Source organism: Elephas maximus, chromosome 19 (assembly GCF_024166365.1).
Source record: "Elephas maximus indicus isolate mEleMax1 chromosome 19, mEleMax1 primary haplotype, whole genome shotgun sequence".
NCBI classification, from domain to species: Eukaryota; Metazoa; Chordata; class Mammalia; order Proboscidea; family Elephantidae; genus Elephas; species Elephas maximus.
In genome coordinates, this window is record NC_064837.1 from 54,766,489 (window position 1) to 54,789,740 (window position 23,252).

General features: G+C 55.6%; 1 protein-coding gene across 3 annotated transcripts; it reads left to right on the forward strand.

Annotated features, from left to right (window-relative positions):
- Positions 1 to 901: 901 nt before the first annotated feature.
- On the forward strand, positions 902 to 22,463 carry KCNH6 (potassium voltage-gated channel subfamily H member 6). 3 transcript variants are annotated; one of them, XM_049859944.1, is made up of 14 exons: positions 902 to 977; positions 1,702 to 1,932; positions 6,999 to 7,160; positions 7,262 to 7,467; positions 8,999 to 9,424; positions 10,607 to 11,006; positions 12,527 to 12,726; positions 12,878 to 13,130; positions 18,130 to 18,323; positions 19,889 to 19,986; positions 20,285 to 20,379; positions 20,510 to 20,672; positions 21,349 to 21,535; positions 21,890 to 22,463. In XM_049859944.1, the coding sequence occupies exons 1-14, from the start codon at positions 902 to 904 to the stop codon at positions 22,172 to 22,174; spliced, it is 2,976 nt and encodes a 991-aa protein (XP_049715901.1). In that variant the 3' UTR covers positions 22,175 to 22,463. The 3 variants fall into 3 exon arrangements, with proteins under 3 accessions (XP_049715901.1, XP_049715903.1, XP_049715902.1); XM_049859946.1 differs by lacking the exon at positions 20,285 to 20,379 and having other exon boundaries at positions 10,607 to 10,761; positions 10,921 to 11,006; positions 19,889 to 19,973; XM_049859945.1 differs by lacking the exon at positions 20,285 to 20,379 and having other exon boundaries at positions 19,889 to 19,973.
- The last annotated feature ends 789 nt before the right edge of the window (positions 22,464 to 23,252 follow it).

Here is a 23,252-nt window from a genome sequence, read left to right on the forward strand (position 1 = left end):
TCTGGCCCAAACTGGTCATCGGACCCTCTGTAAAACTTCAAGCCCATGAGATGCTCAGCGAACAGTGGTCCCTTCTCCTCTTCGAGAAACTTCCTTAGATAAATCTTGCCCTGTCCCCATCTGCTCCTTGGATTGTGCTCATGTTCAATCATCGCTCAGCCACTTTTTTCAGTGGTCACTCGCTAACAGGTGGTTTTAAATCTGTTTTCCTTTCAAGCAGGCCTGGCTATGCTAAGAGCTCTCAGGCTTCTGGTGAAGGCATTTTATTGCATATTTCTTACATGCCTTCACGTGTACTCCTTCCCCATCTTCCCTGGAGGGAGCATTGTGTGGGCACTGGGGTTCAGCTGGAGGGCACTCCGCAAGGGCGGGCAGGAGGCCTAATGGGCCCAGCAGTCAGAATCGGAGAGAGCAAAAGACCTGAGTCTCCCCAACAGCCCCTTCTGCCCGCCTGCTCCCCTGCTTGGGGAGGGGTCATGAGGGGCTGAGGCCAGCCTTTGGGACAAAAGCGGAAGCTTCTCAGAGAAGCCCTGCCTCATTCCAGGCCCAGGACCACCGCCCCGCCCCCTAGGAGTCAGGACCCGCCCCTGCCCGGTCCAGTCCAGGAGAAGTTGCCCCCACCCCGCCCGGCCTCCCCGCAGCCGCCGCCGCCGCCGCCCACACCTCTTGTTTCAGCACCGTGGCGCGGACAGTTCCCGGGCGGGCTAGGTTGGGAGGAGGTGCGGCGAGCGGCGGACCGGGGAGGGCGGGGAGGGCCAAGGCAGGCGGGCGGGGCACGGAGCCCGGCGGCCCTCCCCTGGGGCGGCGCCCACCCAGAGCCGGACTCCGCCGAGCCTGAGGACAGGAGGAGACGCGGGGAGCCGGGCCCCTGGTGGACCCGGGCAGGGACCGCCGCCGAAGGATGCCGGTCCGCAGAGGTCACGTCGCGCCCCAAAACACTTACCTGGACACCATCATCCGCAAATTCGAGGGGCAGAGTGAGTATGTTTGTTGGGATGGGGGCACGATCTCGAGTACTGGGAGGGTGTTAGGAGGGGCTGGACCCCTTTCCAAACTTCGAATTGGGGCGGGGGGGCTTCCCAGATGCTGGATGAGGAAATTCTTCGATGTCCCCAAACACCTTCTCCTCCAGCGGGCCCCACTTACCTCAAACGCCATCTCCTTGTCCCAGCCTGGAACAGGAGGAGCAGAGCTGCAGCCCCTCTCCCCCACTCCAGGTGCCTCCTGGTGCCCCAAGCCAGAGGTTTCCTTGACTCCTTCCTTTTCTCCCCATGTCCCTGGCCACCTGGTCTTCCCAGGAGCTCTCACCAGGCCTGGTCCCCATCCACCTGGTCACATCACTCCCTCCTCACTGCTTCCTGAAGGCCTTGAACCTTCTCTCACCCTGCCTTACTGATCCTGATCACCCTGGTCTTCCTTCCCACAATCCCCAGACCTGAGGACTTCTCCTCTCCCCCTTCTTAGGTCCCTGTCCTGCTCCCCCTCCTAAAGGCTTCCCTCATTACCCCCAGGTGTCCCCATGACCTTCTTCTATGACCCTAGCCTCCTTGCTGTTCCCACCCTCTGCCTTCTCCCATTCTGGTTACTGCTCTGCCCCCCAACCAGATTCCCCCTCACTACTCCTAAAACTCCCCAAGATCTTTACCTCCCTGACCCCCAACACTGGCTGCCATCATCCTTCCACCCCACCCTCCACCTCAGGTCGTAAGTTCCTGATTGCCAATGCTCAGATGGAGAACTGCGCCATCATTTACTGCAATGACGGCTTCTGTGAACTCTTTGGCTATTCCCGCGTGGAGGTGATGCAGCGGCCGTGCACCTGCGACTTCCTCACAGGCCCTAACACCCCGCGCAGTGCCATGTCCCGCCTGGCACAGGCCCTGCTGGGGGCCGAGGAGTGCAAGGTGGATATCCTCTACTACCGCAAGGATGGTGAGGCACCCTCTGCATGAGGTTCTGTAGGGCAGGCTGGACCCTGTCTTGTCCAGCCAGGGTGGCCTTGGGGAGGGCACAGACCCAGGGACCAAAAGGCCTAAACAAAGCCCCTCCTCATGCTGGGCCTCAGTTTCCTCATCCGTAAAGTAAAGTGATGGGCCCTGGATGCCATGCTTTCTACAGGCTGGATTCCAGAAAGCTACCGAGTGACTGGTCCTGGTCTGGGGCAGGGCCTCTCATTCTCTCATCCCTCCCCCATGTCCCCAGTCTCCTGCTGCCCACTCTGTCACTGTCAGCCCCAGCTGTCAGGCAGCTGGGATGGAAATTAACCTTCCCTTCTCCCTGTCTGCTCTGAGGATTAGGGGAGGAGTCATCCCCTCAAGGCTTCTGTGGCCAGGCAAGGCGTTGGGGCTGCTGGTTAGGAAACAGAGGCTGGTCTGGCAAACCCAGCCCCAGCTCCTTGGGGAGATGGGGTCTGTGTTTGTCCCAACCTGCAGGCTCATCCAGAGGGAGATTGTGTTGTTACTGCCAGCACAAGCTCACTGCAAGCAGAACAGAAGCAGTAGGACCCCTCATAGGGCAGGGGCTGAGGACAGAGTTCAGCAGCCCCATGAGACCCTTCCCCCAAGACCTCAGGGTTCCCACTGGACAGGGGCAGGGTGGTATATGGGTGAGAAATAGGATCAATGCCTGAAAGTCCCTTTGAAATCATCGAGATCAATGGCCCCCAAACCTAGTTCTGCATCAGAATTACCTGGGGCATATTTTCCAAAACACACCTTCCCCAGAGACTAACTCAAGGTGTGAGATGAGGCCCAACCAGGTGTATTTGGAAAAAATCTTTCTGGTGGTTCTGATATTCTGCCACATTTAGGAACCACTGGCTTAGATAAATGCCTTCATTTCATGGATGAGAAAGTGGAGGCCGAAGGAAAATGGACTTGCCCAAGGTCCCACTGCTAGAGTCCAAGCTGGCACTGGAACCCAAGTTTCTGGATTCCTCCTTCGGTGATGTCTGTTCTAAGTAAGCCCAAGAGAGAAGAAAGGACCCCCACTGCCTCTGTCTTGGAGGCGCAACTTTTGGAGAAGGAAGCCCCCAGAAGAGGGACCTCCCCATCCCCACCAGGGAAGGCAGGCATAAGGGCAACCTGTGCAGATAGAGGGCAGGCTCCTTTGGGTTGGGAGGGGAGGGGTACTGAGAGCCTGGGTTCCAGGAGCCTGGTGTGTGTGTGTATGGTCTCTGTGAACATGAACATGTATGTGAGCATGTATGTGTGTGGGTTCACAGGCCCTTGGGGCACTTCTTGGGCAGGTCCTGGCTGTTGCCATGACCAGGACTGGCCCGACTGCTGCCACCCAAGTGAGTAGGAGGTGGAGAGTGCAGCCGGCAGGGACAGTGATTAGGGGATTAGGAAGAATCTGGTTTAGCTTGGCAGCAGCCACAGGGTTAATGAAGTCGGAATATTTTTAAAAGCTGTGACCTCACCTCCTCCTATCATGGCAATGAGGAGGTGACAGTCAGTGGAGTGAAAAGGGGTTCCAGGGGAACAGGATGGGACAGCAGGAAATGAGGGGGACAACAGGTCCTCTCTGTCACTGTCCTTGGCCCCAGAGCTCTTCCTGGGCCCCAGAGGGGTAAGGCTAAACCCAGACTCCTAGGGATGTCAGGTTGGGGATCCTTGGGGGGGGGGGTCCCTTCAGCACGCTGCATGTGCCTGAGCAGGGGGCACAGGTCAAGGCTGGGCGTTGGCCCCCTAAGGTCACGACTCAAGCCTTTAGAACCCTGCTGGTGTCCCATTACTCTAAGGGAAGGATGTAGTGCTCAGGTAACTTATGTTCACCTTATGCCCCACTCTGACCACATGATCCTTTGTTTTTTTAATCATGTTTACATACATCTTATATATAGGGTTGCTATGAGTCAAAATCGACTCTTGTCACTGGGTTCTGGGTTTATATACATCTTATAGTCCTACTGAGGAGTAACTCCATGGTGATTTCTTCTAGCCTCAAATCAATACCTTCTCTCCCCACCACTGACTCTAAAGAGCTAGGAAGGGGTCCTGAACAGAACTCTAGCTGATTTTTTTATAATCGTCTTTTCCTCTAAAGGGGTAATCCATTGGCAATTCTCCAAGTCAGAGTAGTAGGTCTGTGTCCATATGTCTCCATGTTGTATAGCTGCATAAAGCTAGGTTCAGGGAGCCCAGGACACTTGGCAAAAGTCACCCCATGAGACAGGGCTCAGAGACCCCTGAGAAACTGGTTTTCGCTCTCCTTGCCTTTTCTAGGAAAAGCAGGAACCTAACAGAGAGATAAGGAGGAACGGGCACGGGCCCAGGACTAAACCAGTGAGAGAGTGGAGGGAGGGCTAAAGAGTACTCAGATCCTCCCACCCTTACTCCCACGCCCACTGGGTTCCTGCCAGACAGGCCCAGCCCTGCTTGCCTCACTGGGTTGTCTTCTCTTACGATCCCAAACCAGGGATTGCCCTAAGCCAGACTGGAGGAGGCCTGGGGCTTCCAGTCCTCAGCTCCAGAGGCAAGGGCTGAGGCCAGGGGCTACTGTCTGCCCCCACTCTTTGATTTCTGCATACTCACCCAAGAATGCCGGGAAGACCACGTTGGGAGATGGTTTAGAGTATCCATCCTCTTGGTGGCAGCTTTTTGTAGCACCATCTCCTCCCTGAGGTTCAGCACAATGCTGGAGAGGTGTGCATAAAGACACAGGAAGGACAACATGGAGGCTGTGTAGAGGAGGGTGTGAGAGCCAGAGCAGGGAGGGCAGGGTGGGGGAGGTGGGGGCGGGGAGGAGTAAGCCATGAGAAAAGGAAGAAACACATTTGAGAGGGAGAGAGGAGCAGAGAGAAGTGGGGTATCCCAGGGGGCAGACAAACTTGCTGCCTTTGGTCAGAGAAGTAGAGAATCAGGAGGAGCCCCCAGAAGAGAGAAGGGAGCAGAGACCAGACATGGCCACTCCTGGGAACAACCTAGAGTGCCACACTCACTGACTTCTGGCCACCTGGACACAATTATGGGGCTCTGAGCCATGATGGGTAAGGACGACTAGGGAGCTGGGGAAAGAATGCTCTGGACTTGCTTCCAAAGTCTTACTGCCTCTCTCTGCCCACCCAACAGGCAGCAAGGATGGCCATGAGGGCCACATACTTTCTCCTTTGCCAACCCTCACCTCTGTGATGGGCTGGTGTTTGGTCCACTGCCATCCTCAGTTTTCCAGCAGTAGAATCAGTGGATGGATACAGCTACTCTAAGACCAGGCTTGGCAGCCCCCAGCAGCATAGAGAGCCCGCAGTCCCTGCCCCTCTGCCCAGCCCTGCTTTCCCCTGCCTCCTGCCAGGCCATTCTCTGCAGGGCCAGAGAGATGGAGGATAGTGTCTGGCCAGGGGGCAGTGTCACAGGCCACTGGCCAAGGAGGCGTCCTTGCTAGGTCCTGGTGCCCAAGCTTTGCAATGCTCCCTGGTAAGAGTGAGTAAAGCCACCCCCCCACCCCAATGGAGCCCAGGAATAGGTCAAGCCAGGCAGCAGCCCCTCCTTGCTCGGTGTGGATGTCTCCCCCGGGGCCCAATGCAGCAGCTGGCAGATGGCTGTCTGGTGCCTGGGAGTCCGGGAATCTGATCCAGGAGATTCCTGCTCCTGGGTAGGAGAGTGGGAAGGAGGGTGGGGGCGGCTTAGCTGCACCCCGGCACTGATGGCTATGAGGAGGGGCTGAGAGCATTAAATGGAGAATCTGGGGAAAAGTAATAGTGGTCCCCAAAGTAGCAATTCTCCCCCTGCTGGAGTATTATGTGCCTCAGCTTATTTACAAAGCTGTCTTTCATTCAATTAATCAACAAACACACCTGGGACAGGTGCTGGGACACTGCCAAATGAGACAGACCCAAACCTGCCCTGAGGGCCCTGCCATCCGATTTGCATGCTCACTGAGGCCCCTGCTCCTTAGGCTCTTGCCTTTTTGGCTTGACCCCTACCAGGGCTTGAGATGGGAGGCATGGGACCCCCATACCGTGAAGAAGGGGCTCACAGGGCACCCACCCACCCAGTCCTAGGCAGGGACCTGGCACTCACAGGCTGGGCTCTGAGGGTATGTTGCAGTTTTAGCTCATAAGGGGTGGGACTCTGGTGCAGGGAGAGAGGGCGGAGGCTGTGGCCTCAGAGGTGGATGGGGAAGGGGGGTGGTACAGCTGGGGCTGGGCCACATGGAGAAGGGGGAGAGCAGTGGGAGGGGCTGTCCTGCCCCCTAGCAGCCTCCTTCCTCCCTCTCCAGATCCCAGGCCACTGTCCTGCCCATCCTGATCCCCAACCCTGAGTCCTACAGCCTCTGCCTTGGACCCCAGGTCCCTCCCAGGGCCCAAGCAGCAGCCTGGCTGTCACTCCAGCACCCTTAGCTTCCAGACCTGTCCCTTGCCGCTCCAAGTCATTGTGTGTGAGAGCCCAGGGTTCCCCCTCCAGCCTAGGCTCTGTGTCCGCTCCCAGCTCAACAAGTCAGCTCCTAAGAGCCTCAGACTCATCTATAGAATGGGTGTCTCTGCCTGCCCCCAGGGTCCCTTGAGGCCTAATGTGCAAACTGGCTTGGTGCTCAGCACACAGTGTATTCTCCATGTGGTCCCTCCAGCGTCAGGCATGCAGGGGACTTTGTGGGGTAAGAACCTAGGGGCTGAGCGCAGGGCTAGCTCTGAGCTATGGGGGGAACATGCCTGCCTTTGCCCTCCGCTCTGTTAATCCACCCCATCTGCTCGGCTTTAATTATAGCAGAAGCAAGCCTCGAGGCTAAGCCCTGAGTGAATGTGGACTTGGACCTGAAGCTGCATTATCTTCTAATGAGCAGCTTAGCTGCTCTTCCACCTCTGCCCTGTGGGTGGGGCACCTACTGGGCAGCCTCACACACTGTTGCCAACAGCCCTGGTCACTGCCCAGGCCTCCTCACCCCCATGGCTGCCCTTCACCTGACCTTACCCCAACCTTCCCTCCCCCCACCGACTGCCCCTGGCCAGACCACTGCAGGAGGGGACCCTTTCAGTGATCGCCCCCCTAACATGTTTGCAGCCTCCAGCTTCCGGTGCCTGGTGGATGTGGTGCCCGTGAAGAACGAGGACGGGGCTGTCATCATGTTCATCCTTAACTTTGAAGACCTGGCCCAGCTCCTGGCCAAGAGCAGGAGCCACAGCCTGTCCCAGCGCCTGCTGTCCCAGAGCTTCCTGGGCTCCGGTGAGGTGGTGTGCAGGTGGTGGGGGGGGGGCCAGTGGGGGGCACCAGGCAGAACATTTGGTTCCCTGGCCCTGGCCGCTCTGACCCTGGCCTGGTTTCAGAGGGCTCTCAAAGCAGGCCGGGTGGACAGGGGCCTGGCACGGGCAGAGTCAAGTACAGGACCATCAGCCAGATCCCGCAGTTCACACTCAACTTCGTGGAGTTCAACCTGGAAAAACACCGCTCAGGATCCACCACCGAGATCGAGATCATTGCACCCCACAAAGTGGTGGAGCGGACCCAGAATGTCACCGAGAAGGTTACCCAGGTGCAGACAGCAGGGCAGGGCATTTGGGGCTGTGGTAGGGCTCCAGGATTAGTCCCCTCCCAGTCCCTGGGCTCGGGCTCCTCTGGGGCCTCAGCTAGCAGAGGGATCCAGCTGGTCCAGCCCCCTAGAGGCCAGGGGAAAGTCCAATATCCAGACTGATTCCCATGAGTAAAATGACTGTGGTCAGGGGCAGGAAGAAAATCGGAAAAGAGGCACCAAGTCTTCAGATCAGGGAGGGCTTTCCAGGCCTGAAGGCTGAGTAGGACATCACCACAGAGAGAAGACAACTGTGGCCTCTGCCTGGGTTGGGATGTCAGACCATGGACCTCCTGGTTGAAAACAATCCTTTAGTGGGTCTTCCTTGTTGTGACCCCATCTGCAAATTTACCTGGTTTGCAAGATCAGAGCCTTACATTGCAGAGTTGTTTAAACCAGGACTGCCCATTGGGCCCCATCCTGGCAGGAGTGTGGTCAGTGGGATGCCCCTCAGACCCCAGCCTTGTTTGGGCAGTGTCTGATGCAAGATGAGGAAGCAGAAGGATGGGAAGAGGAATTACCATACAGATTAACCACGAGCTATCTAGATTCATCATCTCATTTAATCACAACAATGGCAATGAAGTTTGCTATCCTTTGTTATCCCATTTTGCAGATGAGGGAACTGAGCCACACAGAGGTTACAATTTGCCCAAAGGCACACACATAGCAAATGGCAGAGCTGGGATTCAAACCCCATGCCTTTCTTAATGCCCTGGCTGTTTTCTGCATTGGCAGCTGGGCAGAGCCTGGGCATGTTGGGCTGGGTCTGGAAATCCTATGTTGGGATCCTCTGAGGCAGGGGCTGAGGTGGAAGGGTACTCAGCTGAATGTACTGATACAAATCCCCTTGGACATATGTGAAGTAGTTGAGTTTTCCTGACACCCAGGACCCATCAAAGGCCCAGACTGGCTATATGCCCTCAAATTTGACTCTTTCCATGGAAGGTTCTGGGAGTTGCTCCAGGGAGGGCCCTCACTGGTTCAGGCTCCTCAGGGCCCTTAGGAATGAAGAGGTTATTCTGGGGGTGACCTGTGCCCATCAGGAACCCTGACCACAAGGAGCCTTCCAAGCCCTCCAGAGAGGCTAGGCCCACCCAGCCACCCCCTCAGTCTCAATCTGGGCTCTTCTCTGGAACATGCTCACAGCCAGCCCTGGGCCTGGCCCTCCCTTGCCCTCCCCACTCCCTTCGCCCAGCCCTGTCTCCACAGTGGCCTGTTCCTGAGGGAGCTTGTGAGCTCCAACCTGGAGTCACTGTGGGACAGAGCTGCACCCCACCTCCTGGCTTCTACCGCCTCTCTCTGTCCTTCCTCCCTACACATCTTCTTATGAACTTGCCTCCTCAGGCCTCCCGTCTTTACCTCATCCCCTCTGCCCTTCAGAGCCCTTGTTTTCCACCTTCTCCTGCTGCCTCCTTCATCTGCCTCGCCCCTACCTCCTCACTCTTCCCAGTGGTGGCTGCCCCCACTGACCACCCATGGCACCCACCCCCAGGTCCTATCCCTGGGCGCCGATGTGCTGCCAGAGTACAAGCTGCAGGCACCACGCATCCACCGCGGGACCATCCTGCACTACAGCCCCTTCAAGGCCGTGTGGGACTGGCTCATCCTGCTGCTGGTCATCTACACAGCTGTCTTCACGCCCTACTCAGCCGCCTTCCTGCTCAGTGACCAGGACGAGTCCCAGCGCGGGGACTGCGGCTACACCTGCAGTCCGCTCACCATGGTGGACCTTATTGTGGATATTATGTTCGTCGTGGACATAGTTATCAACTTCCGCACCACCTATGTCAACACCAATGACGAGGTGGTCAGCCACCCCCGCCGCATCGCCATCCACTACTTCAAGGGCTGGTTCCTTATCGACATGGTGGCCGCCATCCCCTTCGACCTGCTTATCTTCCGCACCGGCTCTGATGAGGTGAGCTGGCATGGCCGTCCCCTGGGCCCAAGCCTCAAGGCCTCCTTGGGTGCAGAGAGTAACAGGCACTTGGCACCTTTGCCAAAGCAAGTGGAGGCAGAAGGGGAGACTCAGACCACCACACCTGTCTCATCTTAGCCCTGGAGAAAGGCCGGGCGATGCTGTGCCTCCAGACCTGGGTTCCATCCCTCTGCTCGTCTCTCAGAACAGGCCCTGGTGGGAGGTGCAGACCCCTAGCAGGCAGCTCTCTGCCTCAGATCTCTGCCCCTCCTGGGACGGGCACTCCTGCAGTCCCAGCCCCTGATGCTGACTTCTAATCCGAACGTGCTGTTCTTGCCCCCAGCCTCTCCTCTGTACCCATTCCACTTCCCATAACTGACGTGAGGCATTTTCATGCTCTTCTCATAGTTTCCAGTCCCATGTCCTCCTGCCCCACCTTCTCGGGTTCAGCTTTCCATTCAAGTCAACTCTACTGATCTTCCAATGGACCCTGCCTTCTCTGCTCCTCACCCCACCCCACCCCCAAGTCTTCCTCCCTGCCCTCAACCTCACCGCTCCTACCTGGACACTGAGTGGCCTTCTTACCACCTCCTGCCCTGATGCCACACCCTCAACCTTGGTTCCCCCACACAGCAGCCAGGGGGAGTTTCAGATCCAGATCACTTATCTCTGCCCCTGTCACTCCCCCCCCACCACAGAACCTTCAGTGGCTCCCCAAGCTCTTTCTGGACCCGGGGGCCCAGAGGTATGGCCCCTGCCCACCTTCCCAGGCTCATGTTTCACTGCTTCCCCATCTTCCACTCTGTGCCCCAGACTGCAGCAAACCACCTGGCTTCTCATACCTGCACGCCTTTGCTTCTGCTGCTGCCTCTCCCTATGTCTCCCTGCAGAGAGCGTGCCCTCCTCTCTGAAGCCTCTTCTGACCTGCCCCTGCAGACCTGACCCTTCTTCTGCCATGCTCCCACCAGACTTCTGGCCTAGCAACCATAGCCCTTTTCTGAGCTTTAGGCTGAGAGCTCCTTAAGGTCCTGCACTGGGCCCCACTGCCAAGTACCTGGCCCAGAGCAGGGTCTCCACCAGTGTCTGTTGAATGACTGTGTGACTGTATGCACAAGTGAATAAACGCTGGCCTGAGCACACCCTTATCAAGGGCTGACCCCCAGCCCCTCCCTGCCCCTCCAGACCACAACCCTGATTGGACTGCTGAAGACAGCGCGGCTGCTGCGGCTGGTGCGCGTGGCGCGGAAACTGGACCGCTACTCTGAGTACGGGGCGGCTGTGCTCTTCCTGCTCATGTGCACCTTCGCACTCATTGCGCACTGGCTGGCCTGTATCTGGTACGCCATCGGCAATGTGGAGCGGCCCTACCTGAAGCCCAACATCGGCTGGCTGGACAGCCTGGGCATCCAGCTCGGCAAGCACTACAACCGCAGCGACCCAGCCTCGGGCCCCTCGGTCCAGGACAAGTATGTCACGGCCCTCTACTTCACCTTCAGCAGCCTCACCAGTGTGGGCTTTGGTAATGTCTCGCCCAATACCAACTCTGAGAAGGTCTTCTCCATCTGCGTCATGCTCATCGGCTGTGAGTGCCACCTCATGACATGTGTGCCATGGGTCTTACCCATGGGATTTTCTTTTTTAATATTGTAATGGGATTTAGGAGTATATATATATATATATTTTTATAAATGGTTAGCATGTTTGGCTGTTAACTGAAAGGTTGGAGGTCCATGTCTACCCAGAGGGACCTCAGAAAAAAGGCCTGGCAATCTAATTCCAAAAAATCAGTCCTTGGAAACACTATGGAGCATAGTTCTACTCAGACACACATGGGATTTGCCATGAGTTGGAATTCACCGGAAGCAACTGGTAAAGGGGTAAAGGATATAACGTAACATACGGGAACAATGTATGTGGTACACTGATTCTCCATGCAGCACAATGAATGTGTTCATGTGAGTACACCCATTATACATGGAATGTAATATGTATACAGCCTTTGCTATATGCCAGGCGCCAGAACCAGCACATAATTTGTAAGGTCCAGTGCAAAAGAGTCGGAATTGATTCTATGGTACACGACACAGTGTAAAATGAAAATGTGGGGCCCGTGTTAAAAAGTTATTAAAAATGTTCAAGACAGTGACAGCAGAGCATTCAACCAAGCACAGGGCTCTTCTGAGTGAGGGGCCCTGTGTGACTGCACAGGTCATAGACCCATGAAGTCAGCCCTGCCAGACACTCTGCTAAGTGGTTTATACTCATTGTCATCAAGTTGATTCCAACTCATAGCGACCGTATAGGACAGAGTAGAACTACCCTATAGGATTTCCAAGGAGTGCCTGATGGATTCGAACTGCCGGCCTTTTGATTAGTAGCCGTAGCTCTTAACCACTGCACCACCGGGGTTTCCAAGTGCTTTATAAAGGCCTACATTTTATTCCTATCACAACCCCATGAGGGCTGTATTATGAGTCCCAGTTTACAGATCAGGGAACCAACGTCCTAACTCACCAGAGGTTTACGCACCCAGGAGACTTAGGGTCCCAGTTCCAGCCCAGGTGGCCAACTCCAGGGGCTAGTTGTACTCTCAGTCCCTGCACTCTGTTGCCTGCCTTCCAAGACACCTGGTTTAAAAACACGCAAGGCAGTGTGGAATTTTACACATAGACTAAGTTGTTATGTTCGGAGTATTTAGAGATGTGAAACCCCAGAAGAACGAAAACAGCACAGAAAAAGAAATGGTGAAAACAAGAGACCCAGAGTTGTCCCTTTATTGTGCTTTTACGACTTGAAGAAGAAAACAAATCTGAACAAAAATAGTTCACCACCCTAGTTCTTTCTTCTCAGGAGTTTGGCCTCTGAACCCAGGAAGGTGCCATTCTAGAAACAGGGGGCAGAGGGAGGAGGGCAGAAAGCCCCAGGAGACTTTGTCCCCCATGGGTCTGGTACTGTTCTGGGCCACCTCTGACCGCCTGAACAGAGGGGTCCCTGACCAGGAGGCTGCCAGCTCCCAGGAAGAGAGGCCTGGAGCAGGCCCCGGGGTTGGGGACGCAGGAGGACGCGGCTGGAGCTCATTCCCCTCCCCCTTCCCGCCCCCAGCCCTCATGTACGCCAGCATCTTCGGCAATGTGTCGGCCATCATCCAGCGCCTGTACTCGGGCACCGCGCGCTACCACACGCAGATGCTGCGCGTCAAGGAGTTCATCCGCTTCCATCAGATCCCCAACCCGCTGCGGCAGCGCCTCGAAGAGTACTTCCAGCACGCCTGGTCCTACACCAACGGCATCGACATGAACGCGGTGAGCCCCCGTGCCCTGCCTGGGAGGGACGAGCGACCCAGCTCCGGTCCCGGGGAGGTCAAGATCCCGCGGGCGCAGGACGGCCCCCGAGCTCCCTGCCCCGCTGCCCCGCCACGGCGGCGCCAGCTGGACCTGCCCGCCCGCCTCGCAGGTGCTGAAGGGCTTCCCCGAGTGCCTGCAGGCCGACATCTGCCTGCACCTGCACCGCGCGCTGCTGCAGCACTGCCCGGCCTTCCGCGGCGCCAGCAAGGGCTGCCTGCGCGCGCTCGCCATCAAGTTCAAGACGACGCACGCGCCGCCTGGGGACACGCTGGTGCACCTGGGCGACGTGCTCTCCACGCTCTACTTCATCTCCCGCGGCTCCATCGAGATCTTGCGGGACGACGTGGTTGTCGCCATCTTAGGTGGGTGGGGTGAGGGACCTTGCCTGGGCGACCCCGTTTCTAATGCTGTCACGTGCCGAGCACTAAGCGGAGAACTTTATACCCGGCTCTCTGAATCCTTAAAACAACGCTCTGTCATAGGTCCCATTCCCCTGATAGGGAAGTCGAGGCTCAGAGAGGTCATGCTGGTAAGTGGCCAAGCAGGGATTCCAGGGCCATGTATCTGACTCAGAAGCCCAGGCAGGCTCCTACCTCCCACTCTTGGGGACCTCAGAGTGACAGGCCAATGATCTGTCTTGGGTGGAGGGTAGTGCCCAGCCTGGATGCCCCAGTCACATTCAGTGCAGCTGCAGGGACAACTGGACACTTTGGAGGAAGGATATGAGCACTGGGCAGGGGCCAGACAGATTTAGGTCACATGTAGCCTTTGCTGCTTCCCAGCTGTGTGTCCTTGGACATGTTGCTTCGTCTCTCTGAGCCTCACAGGGTCCTCTGTGCTGTACCCTACCCCAACTTGAGCCTTGGCCTCCCTTGGTCTCCACAGCCCCCTGTCCACTCTGCTCTCTCCTTACCTTACATGTCACCTGGGCCAGCTCCTTGCTTCCTCAGCCTCAGCCTCCACCTGTACCACTAGAACCCCCAAAGCTCTGTCCTGGCCCCAGTGTCTCCTCTGTGTCAGGCTGGAATATTCCATTCCTTCCTGGGCATGGCCACCCTTATATTCCATAGGCAGAACAAACTCAACATATCCCAACCTGCAATCTTCCCGCAAAACAAGCTCCTTTGGTGTCTGCATCACTGTGAACCATCCGCTGTCAACCAAGGGGGCCTTCCTCTCCCTCTCTCTTACTGCCCCACCCCCACCATCCAGTCACAAAGCCCTGCCTGTTCCCTCATTAATATGTCTCTGCCCCACACTTCTGTGTCCTTGTCCCTGCCCAATCCAGCCCTCACCATGCCCCTGCCTGGTCAGTGTCAGGAGCTCCTGTCCAGCATCCCTGCATCTGGTCTACCTGCTATGCTCCATCTTCCACCTTCTGCCAGTGACCTGGATTTCACGTCTGTGCACACTCCTCTTTGACTCGAAATCCTTCCATGGTTTCCTAGGGCCCATGGGAGAAAATGTAAACCTCTATGCATGGCCACCTTCAGTCCTGCCACCCTCCCCCTGGTACTGCATGCTCCAGCCACAAAAACTACTTGTTGTACTTAGGTGCTGTTGACTCGATTGTTGACTCATAGTGACCACATGTGACAGAGCAGAGCTGCACCATAGGATTTCCTAGGCTGTAAGGGCGATATGAGCTGGAATGGACTCAAATGCAATGGGTTTGGTCTGGATTTGGAATCTTTATGGGTGCAGATCACTAAGTCTTTCTCCTGCAGAACCACTGGGGGGATTGAGCAATTAGCCTTTCAGTTAGCAGCTGGGAACTTAATCATTGCGCCACTGGGACTACTTAGAGTTCTCCGAATCTGTCTCTGTCACACCTCCATGCCTTTGCACATGCTGTTCACTCTGCCTGGAGCACCCCACCCCGCACCTCTGCCTGGCCCACCCTGGTCATCCTTCAAGGCTGGACTCAAGCATGGGCTCCTCGATGAGACCTCCCCTGCCTCCCAGCCTACCTTAAAATTGCCATCCACGTGGCAGGGATAATAGTTATTATTAATAATTAAGGAGCTGGTCCAATTTAAGTTTCAGTCACAGACATGAAATCTTCTCATTTTGTCCTCAGTGGAAATGGACATTAGATCATAGTCTTGCATTTACTGGAAACCCATCACTTTATAATGTTGCCCAGATTTCAAGCTTCTGGGTTTCATATGTGACCCTGGCAAGTTCCTTCCTTTTCTGGGCCTCTGTCCCCAATTCTTTGAGTGAGGAGGCTGGGCTGGACGATGCTGAGGACCCATCCAGGTCTGACGGCCTCTGATCTTTGGTCCTGTTCTCCTGGGGGACATGCCCTGGCCTGCACCCCATCCCTCTGCCTGTGCAAACTATTCATGCCCCTTGGGCGCTGTTGCCAGGCTGAGGGGCTGCACTTCCCTGTGGGGAAAGGAGGTCGAATTAATCATGGTCCATGGCACCCCGGGCCCTGGGCTCTCCACCGCTTGCCCTAACCATACAGCACTGACCACACATTGTTTCTTCTGCTCAGAATGCCTTTAGCCTGGGCTCCCCACCACACACACACAAAAAAATTGCTGTTCAGTTGAGTCCAACTCATGGTGCCCCATGTGTATTAGAGTAGAACTGTGCTCCCTAGGTTTTCAATGGCTGATTTTTCAGAAGTAGATCTTCAGGCCTTTCTTCTGAGATGCCTGTGGGTGGACCAAAACCTCCAACCTTTTATTTTGTTGTTGTTGAGAATATACACAGGAAAACATACACCAATTCAACCATTTCTGCATGTACAGTTCAGTGACATTGATTACATTCTTCAAGTTGTGCAATAATTCTCACCCTCCTTTTCTGAGTTGTTCCTCCCCATTAACTTAAACTCATTGCCCCCTAAGGTTCCTATCTAATCCTTTGAGTTGTTGTTGTCACTTCGATTTCATATAGATGGTTCATAAGACAGCATAATGCTCAAGGCAGAGAGTTTTTCCTACTTAAGCTATTGTTTGGTTTTTAAGAAGTCTTTGGGAGATATTTTTGGTTTATGGTTTAAAGATTATCTCAGGGCAATAGTTTCAGGGGTTCCTTCAGCCACCATGGTAATGGCTCCAGAAAGTCTGAAGTCTACGAGTATTTGAAATTCTGTTCTACATTTCCCTCCTTTTTTTTTTATTTTTATTGTGCTTTAAGTGAAAGTTTACAAATCAAGTCAGTCTCTCACACAAAAACTTATACATCTTGCTACATACTCCCAACTGCTCTCTTCCTAATGAGACAGCCTGCTCCCTCCCCCCCACTCTTTCTTTTCGTGTCCATTTCGCCAGCTTCTAACCCCCTCTACCCTCTCATCTCCCCTCCAGGCAGGGGATGCCAACATAGTCTCAAGAGTCCACCTGATCCAAGAAGCTCACTCCTCACCAGCATCCCTCTCCATCCCAGTGTCCAGTCCAATCCCTGTCTGAAGAGTTGGCTTTGGGAATGGTTCCTGTCCTGGGGCAACAGAAGGTCTGGGGGCCATGACCACTGGGATCCTTCTAGTCTCAGTCAGACCTGGTCTTTTTACGAGAAGTCTGGTCTTTTTACGAGAATTTGGGGTCTGCGTCCCACTGCTCTACTGCTCCCTCGGGGATTCTTTCTTGTGTTCCCTGTCAGGGCAGCCATCGGTTGTAGCCAGGCACCATCTAGTTCTTCTGGTCTCAGGCTGATGTAGTCTCTGGTTTATGTGGCCCTTTCTGTCTCTTGGGCTCTTAATTTTCTTGTGTCCTTGGTGTTCTTCATCCTCCTTTGGTCCAGGTGGGTTGAGACCAATTGATGCGTCTTAGATGGGTGCTTGCTAGCGTTTAAGACCCCAGACGCCACTCTCCAAATTGGGATGCAGAATGTTCTCTTAATAGATTTTATTATGCCAATTGACTTAGATGTCCCCTGAAACCATGGTCCGCAAACCCCCGCCCCTGCTATGCTGGCCTTTGAAACATTCAGTTTATTCAGGAAACTTCTTTGCTTTTGGTTTAGTCCAGTTGTGCTGACCTCGCCTGTATTGTGTGTTGTATTTCCCTTCACCTAAAGTAGTTCTTACCTACTATCTAATTAGTGAATACCCCTCTCCCACCCTCCGTCCCTCCCCCTCTCATCATTTTTCCTCTTGTGATCAGGATTCTGCTATAGAATCTTTGATCAAAATGTTCGGTAATGGTAGCTGGCCATCATCCAGTTCTTCTAGTCTCATGACAAAGGAGGCAGTTGTTCATGAAGAACTTCCAACCTTTTGATTAGCAGCCCAGCATTAACTGTTTGCACCACTCAGGGACTCCCCTGGGCTCCCAATCCTCTTCAATTCTCTGGGCACAGCCCCCATTTTACTTTCTCTGTTAAATATCCCCCAGCCCTCCCTACCCCCAGCCACCCCTGGCAGAATGAGCCCCTCCCTCCTCTGTGACCCCACAGCTCTTGGTTCTCCCCTGCTCTGAGGCTGTATAGGTAATGCTGTTGGTTGCTTACGTGCCTGTCTCCCAGGATTTTGGGGGCCTCTTTGCAGCTGGGACAGTGCTTTATCCATGTTTACATCCTGTGATCAGCACAGTGCCTGGCACCAGTAGGGCCCAATACTTTGAGTATCCACCTATGTCTCTCAGTGTCATCCACCCTCCCAATGCCTCCCATTGTCCTAGTCCAGTGCTATTCAAGGTGCTTTCAGAGCATCGCTTCATCTGCTGCTATTAGGAGCCCAGAGGGCCAGGCAAGGCAGATGTGACAGGGCAGATGCCACTGGAGATGAAGACACTGGCCTCCAGAGAAAAGAGTGATTTGCCGGGCTCTTCCCACCAGGGCCATAAAAAAAAAAAAAAGTAAATTTTTTTTTTTTACTCTACCCCACCAGGGCCATGCTCCTTACCTGGTCCCACAATGAGGAACGGGGCACAAGAAACAGAAGCTTCTGGCCCTGCCTCAGGGGAGCTGGGTGCTCCTGGCCCAGGGCTCCCTACACTGTGCCCTACAATTCAGCAGAGATGGGGGGAGGGTGTTGAGCAGGGAGCCTTTGGCGTCCCTATCTCCCCACTGTCCCCTGGGTGGGGGTAGGGGCAGTGCTAAAGAGCATAGACAAAGGAGGAGGGATTCTGATAAAGAGTGGTCCTGAGGGGCCTGGAGACTGCAAGAGGACCCACATGCTAGGGGTGGAGGGTCTCTGAGCCCATCTCTGTGGAGCTCAGAGGACAGAGGAAGGCCACACCCCTCCCATCCCTAGCCAGCACACCAATCCTCATCCCCAGAGCTGGATTCTGAGCACCAGGCCCCAGCCTGGCAGAATCCCTGAGGTGAAGGGGCCCTCAGGGAGGGTCTTCAGGAGGGAGCTTGGAGCCAGGCCCTGGAGGAACCCTCGCCCCCTCTGGCTGGCAGGGAAGAACGACATCTTCGGGGAGCCCATTAGCCTCCATGCCCAGCCGGGCAAGTCCAGTGCAGACGTGCGGGCGCTGACCTACTGCGACCTGCACAAGATCCAGCGGGCAGACCTGCTGGAGGTGCTGGACATGTACCCTGCCTTCGCGGACAGCTTCTGGAGTAAGCTGGAGGTCACCTTCAACCTTCGGGACGTGAGTGAGCCTGCGGGCCAGGGCAGGTGGTGACTTGGGGCTGGAGGGCACTGCAGGGGATGTTCAACAGCCTGCTGAGAGCTGCACCTGACAGACCATCACCCTCCCTCAAACCCTATCCTGCACTCTTTGCCATTATCTTTTCTGTGCCTACTATGACCAACACCATGCTAAACAAATACGATGATAGCTACCACTTATTGAGTACCAACTAGGCACTAAGCGCTGGGCTAAGGACTTGTTTTACATTATCTCAGGTACTCCTTGCCTTGCAAATGGATATTATTATTCCATTTTCCAGATGAGGAAACTGAGGGTCAGAGAAGATAAGTAAATTGCCCCGAAGTTTTTTTTTTTACACAGCCAGTAAATGGCAGAGCCAAAATGTGAGCTCAGGTTTGTCCAACTCCAAAGCCCATGCTCTTGCCAGCACATTGTTCCGAGCTGGAATGGAGGGTGTCTGCCCCCAAGAGGCTCATGATGCCAGGTACAGAGGGTGGAAAGAAGCAATGACAAAACTGTCTCTCCTTGTCAGTGGAAGAGGTCATGACAACTCAGGAAAAATAGCCACATAAGTTAAATAACCAAATAAGTCACAAGGGTATACAGGAGAGACCAAATTTCTGTGCTGCTCAGAGTTGCCATAGAGTGGGACAGCCAGTACGGATGCTGGGAGTGCGCTGGGGGCTTTGGTTGTCAGGAGCGGCTTCATGAATGGGGAGGGGTGAAACCAGCTAGTGCGGAGGATCCACCAGGCAGGGGGACAGTGGCTGAGACCCCAGCACTGGGCGTCTCTGTACCTCCCTCTGGCCCACCCCTGTCCCCATGCCCTCCCACCCCCAACCTCCAACCTCAGGAGGAGTGGCTGTGCCAGCCCAGGCCCACGCCCAGCTTCTGGAGGGTGGGGCTGAGGTGAGTTTTCCTGCTGTGGACGGCCCTTCCACCCTGCCTCCTCTGCTCATCTCCTCCACCCCCAGTGTTATCCCTTCCCACCTCACCTGCACAGGAGACACCTAGTAAGGATCCAGTGGCTCAGTAGCTGGACACTGGATAGGAGGGACATGATCTTGGTGGCTGATAACTCCGCAGCCCCCAGGTGCCCCCAAGTTTCATGGTGCCAGGAGGGTGGGCTGCCAAGGTGCTGCTGAAGGCTCCTCCTGAGTGTATTGGGGTTCCAGGCCCAGCCTTCTCCAAGGAAAGCCCCCATTGGCCCATGCAGAGGAAGGGGCACTTGGGTCTTCAGGGAAGGACAGGGCTGGAAGAATAGCTCCTCTGCCTTATACCCCCAAATCTTGCTGCTCAAGGCAGCCTCTCCCAAGATCTCTGTGGGGTCTGCACATGGCTACTGAGCACAAAGTCAGTGTCACCAAACCCTTGGCAACCTGGCTGCCACCCACACAGAAGAGCGTCTGCAGGAAGCTGCCCACGGCATTGCTGCAGTGCCCAGCCACCTGGCACCCATTCTTATCTATTTATCACAAGGGTCCTATGGGGAGGTAGGGAAAGAAAAAAGAGGCCCCCTTCAGCTTTGATACCTGTCCCTTGATGCTTTTGTTCCCTACAAGGCAGACGGGGGTCTCCAGTCATCACCCCAGCAGGCTCTGGGCAGCCAAGTCCACCAAGGCTCCCTCCTCAATGACAACCAATCAGGTGAGCAAAGCCGGTCCCTGCCCCAACCCCTTCCAGTGTCTGCCCAGCCTCCTGTCCCTGCTTATGTCCTTTCCCTCTGCCTCCCCATGAATGGAGAAGGGGTCCCTCCTGGGCTCCGGCTCCCAACACTGATGGCTTGTGTCCTCAGAGCATGAGAGCGAGGGCTGGCTGGGTGCCGAGCACTCTCCTCAGGGATGGATACCGGCCAGTGCCATGGGGCTCCACACCAAGGCACCAGGGAACCCTCTGGGCTGCAGCCTCCTGGGCACTGAGGCCAGGGCTGTAAGCCCCCGCCTAGCCAGCCTGAGCAGACAGGGGCCCCGGCCCCCCTCCGGGGGCCATAGCCCCTTGGGCCCTGGAAGTCAGACCTCCATGGGGGCAGGACTTCTGGCTCCAGGGTACCCAGGTAAGGAGATTCCCTTCCTTCCCGGGGTGTGCATCCATGGTGGGGAGGAGGAGGAGCCTGGGCTCTGTTGAGTACAGACAATCCTGTGGGCCAGTGGGACAGGAGCTCAGACTCCCCGTCCCTCCTGCAGTTGTAGCCCCATCTCTGAGCACCTCAGACACATCTGGCATCTGGCCTGAGTTGCTGCAGCAAGTGCCCCCAAGGCACAGCCCCCGAAACCCTCAGGGAGGCTCGGACGGTTGGCCTCGTGAGCTAGGCTCCAGGCTGGAACAGCTCCAGGCCCAGCTAAACAGGTGAGTGCCCTGAGGGCTTAGGCTGGGGGAGCTGCAGAGGGCGGGCCCAGCAGCTAGCTGGGCACGGGTGCCCCCTCCTGGTGGCTCAGTGACATCATCAGGTACCCAGTGGTTTTTAGCATGGCGGGCCCCATTTAGTGGCAGGTCTCCCCATCCGTATGTTACTAAGGACAATTCTTTGGGTGCCTTCCCTTGGAAAACCCTAGACTGTGCCAAGGAAGGCTTCTTGGGGGGTGGGGCCGCAATCATGTGCAGAAACATAAATTCCATGGGCCCTTGGAAAAGGGCATGGCCTGTGGATGGTGGGAATTTGGAGCAGGATGGTCTTGAGTTCAAATTCTGGCTCTGCAGCGCACCAGCTAGAGTATGGGCAAGTTACTTAACCACTTGGAGCCTCAGTTTGCTCTTTTGTGAAATGGGGATAATCAGAATAGCCATGTCAAAATGTCACTATGAGGACTGAACAATGTGTGCATGGGGCCTGTTCATTGTTGTTACCAGAGTCAGGGACATGCTAAGCGGAGTTTGGGCAAAGGCTGCAGATCCCAGTGGGAAATGGCTTCGAGTAGGCCCCAAGCTGCCATAACCCCAAACTGAGAGCTGGCCTCAAGCCCTGAACTGCTCTCCCCCACCCTGACCCTGACCCTGACCCTGACTGCGGGGCTCCGTCTGGCAGGCTAGAGTTCCGCATGGCCTCAGACCTCAGTCACATCCTGAAGCTCCTTCAGCAGCCTCTGCCACAGGGCCACCCCAGCTATATCCTGGGAGCCCCTGCCTCCAAGGACCTGGCCTTGTTTCCTGTGACCTCAGCAACTCCAAGACCAGGTCCCAGGCTGGCCCAGGGCCATCTGCCTCCTGCACAGGTGAGCAGGTGAGGGACCCCCAGGGGCTTTCCTGGAGGTAGCTGCTTGCTTTCCCACACCCCCAACTCGTTCCAATGTGGCTTCAGGCTCAGGGCCTCTGTGCTCCTAGAGCAGCTGTGGCTTCTGTTGTCCCCCTTTATGGCTTGAACCATGACAGGGCAGCCTGGACGGGGCAGCGGCAAAGTCCAGAAAGTGACCACAGACCCCCAGCTGGGGCAAAGGTAACAGGACCCTGTGCTGTGAAGGAGCAGGCACACCTCCAGCCAGCCCCCACCCCTGAAGTTGGGGTGGCTTAACCCATAGCCTGGCCTGGGAGGCTCTTCACACTGCATGCCTCTTTCTTGCCCCTCCCAGACCCCAGGCTGTGGTGACTTGGACCAATGTAGGCTGACGCACAGGAATGCCTCCTCCAGGATGCATCACCTGGTCGTGGCAATGGACAACCCCCTGACACCATCCTTGGAACAGGAGCAGCCCCAGGGGCTCCTGTCACCCTTGGCCTCACCTCTGTGGGACACAGACGGACAGGGACTTGTCTGTGGTCCCCGCTTCCCCTCCCTCCCTGAACACCTTGGCTCTGTCCCCAAGCAGCTGGAGTTCCAGAGATATGGCTCAGATCCTGGATTTGCAGGGTGTTAAAGCTACTGAATCCCAAGATAAAAGACACCATGAGAGGACTGAAGGTGGGTGAGAGTTGAGGATCCTCAGGGAGGCAGACAGCCTCCAAAATGGGCCTCTGAAAATCATTCCCCTAGAGTAGGTTCATACTGGTAACCCAGGTGACCCAAAAGGGCACGGTGAAGAGACTCTGGACTTTTCCCACCCTCCCCCAGGGCTCTGTTTAGACAGCAAGCCTGGTGAAGGATTGGGAGGGGGAGTGACTCTGATGTGCAGGTAACTTACAGGAGTGAGGGGTCAGTGAGGTAAAGAGAAGTTTCTGATCTGTGTGAGAGTCTTGCTCTGGGCTCGGCAGGATTATCCCTCAACTCAGAAACAGCCCCTGTACGTGGCCCAGCAACCACGGCCCAGGATCGATCAGGCCTCCTGCCGAGAGCCTCTGACCCAGCTGGAGGTGAAGGTGCCCTCTGTGGTAGACATGCCAATTCACAGAGCTCCAGCCCTCAGCTGCTTCACCCCTAACAGTTCTGTGATGACCTTTGGGCCCCTTCTGGGCAGTGGAGTGCCACACAGTTAATAAATTCGGCACATTTCCTGTTTAGCCAGGTATGTAAACTTACCTGAGGGTCATCAGGTCCTTGACTGTGCCATGACTCCAACATCTGTGGTTTTCCCCAAGCCCTTCTCACAAAGAGCTGGGGGTTCATCCTCCAAATCTACCATGTTGGGGACCTGAAGGTGGCTCCGCTGAGCCCAGGAGCCCTTGGAGCATAGCCAGGCTAGGGCGAAGGGAAGCAGAGAGGTGCTGGCTTGGTGGCCATCTGGAATCATGACAACAGCCAACACTCCCGTGGCACTCACCCCGTGCTGGGCACCACGCTGACTGCTCTGAAGATATTCATTCATCTAATTCTCCCAACAACCTTATGGGGTCAGTATAATTATTCCCATTTTAGAGATGTGGAATCAGTAATCAGAAACTTACCTGAGTATGAGGGGGACTTCTGGGTGCTGATGTTGTTCTGTTTCTTGATCTGGGTGCTGGTTACATGAATGTGTGTTCATGTCGTTAAAAAATATGTACACTTCTATGTGTAAA

Bases quoted from the DNA above. Each gene is read 5' to 3' on its own strand.
- KCNH6 (XM_049859944.1), top strand. From the start codon at position 902: ATGCCGGTCCGCAGAGGTCACGTCGCGCCCCAAAACACTTACCTGGAC. The intron at 978-1,701 runs GTGAGTATGTTT...CCTCCACCTCAG, and splicing joins CCGCAAATTCGAGGGGCAGA to GTCGTAAGTTCCTGATTGCC. The intron at 7,161-7,261 runs GTGAGGTGGTGT...GCCTGGTTTCAG, and splicing joins CCAGAGCTTCCTGGGCTCCG to AGGGCTCTCAAAGCAGGCCG.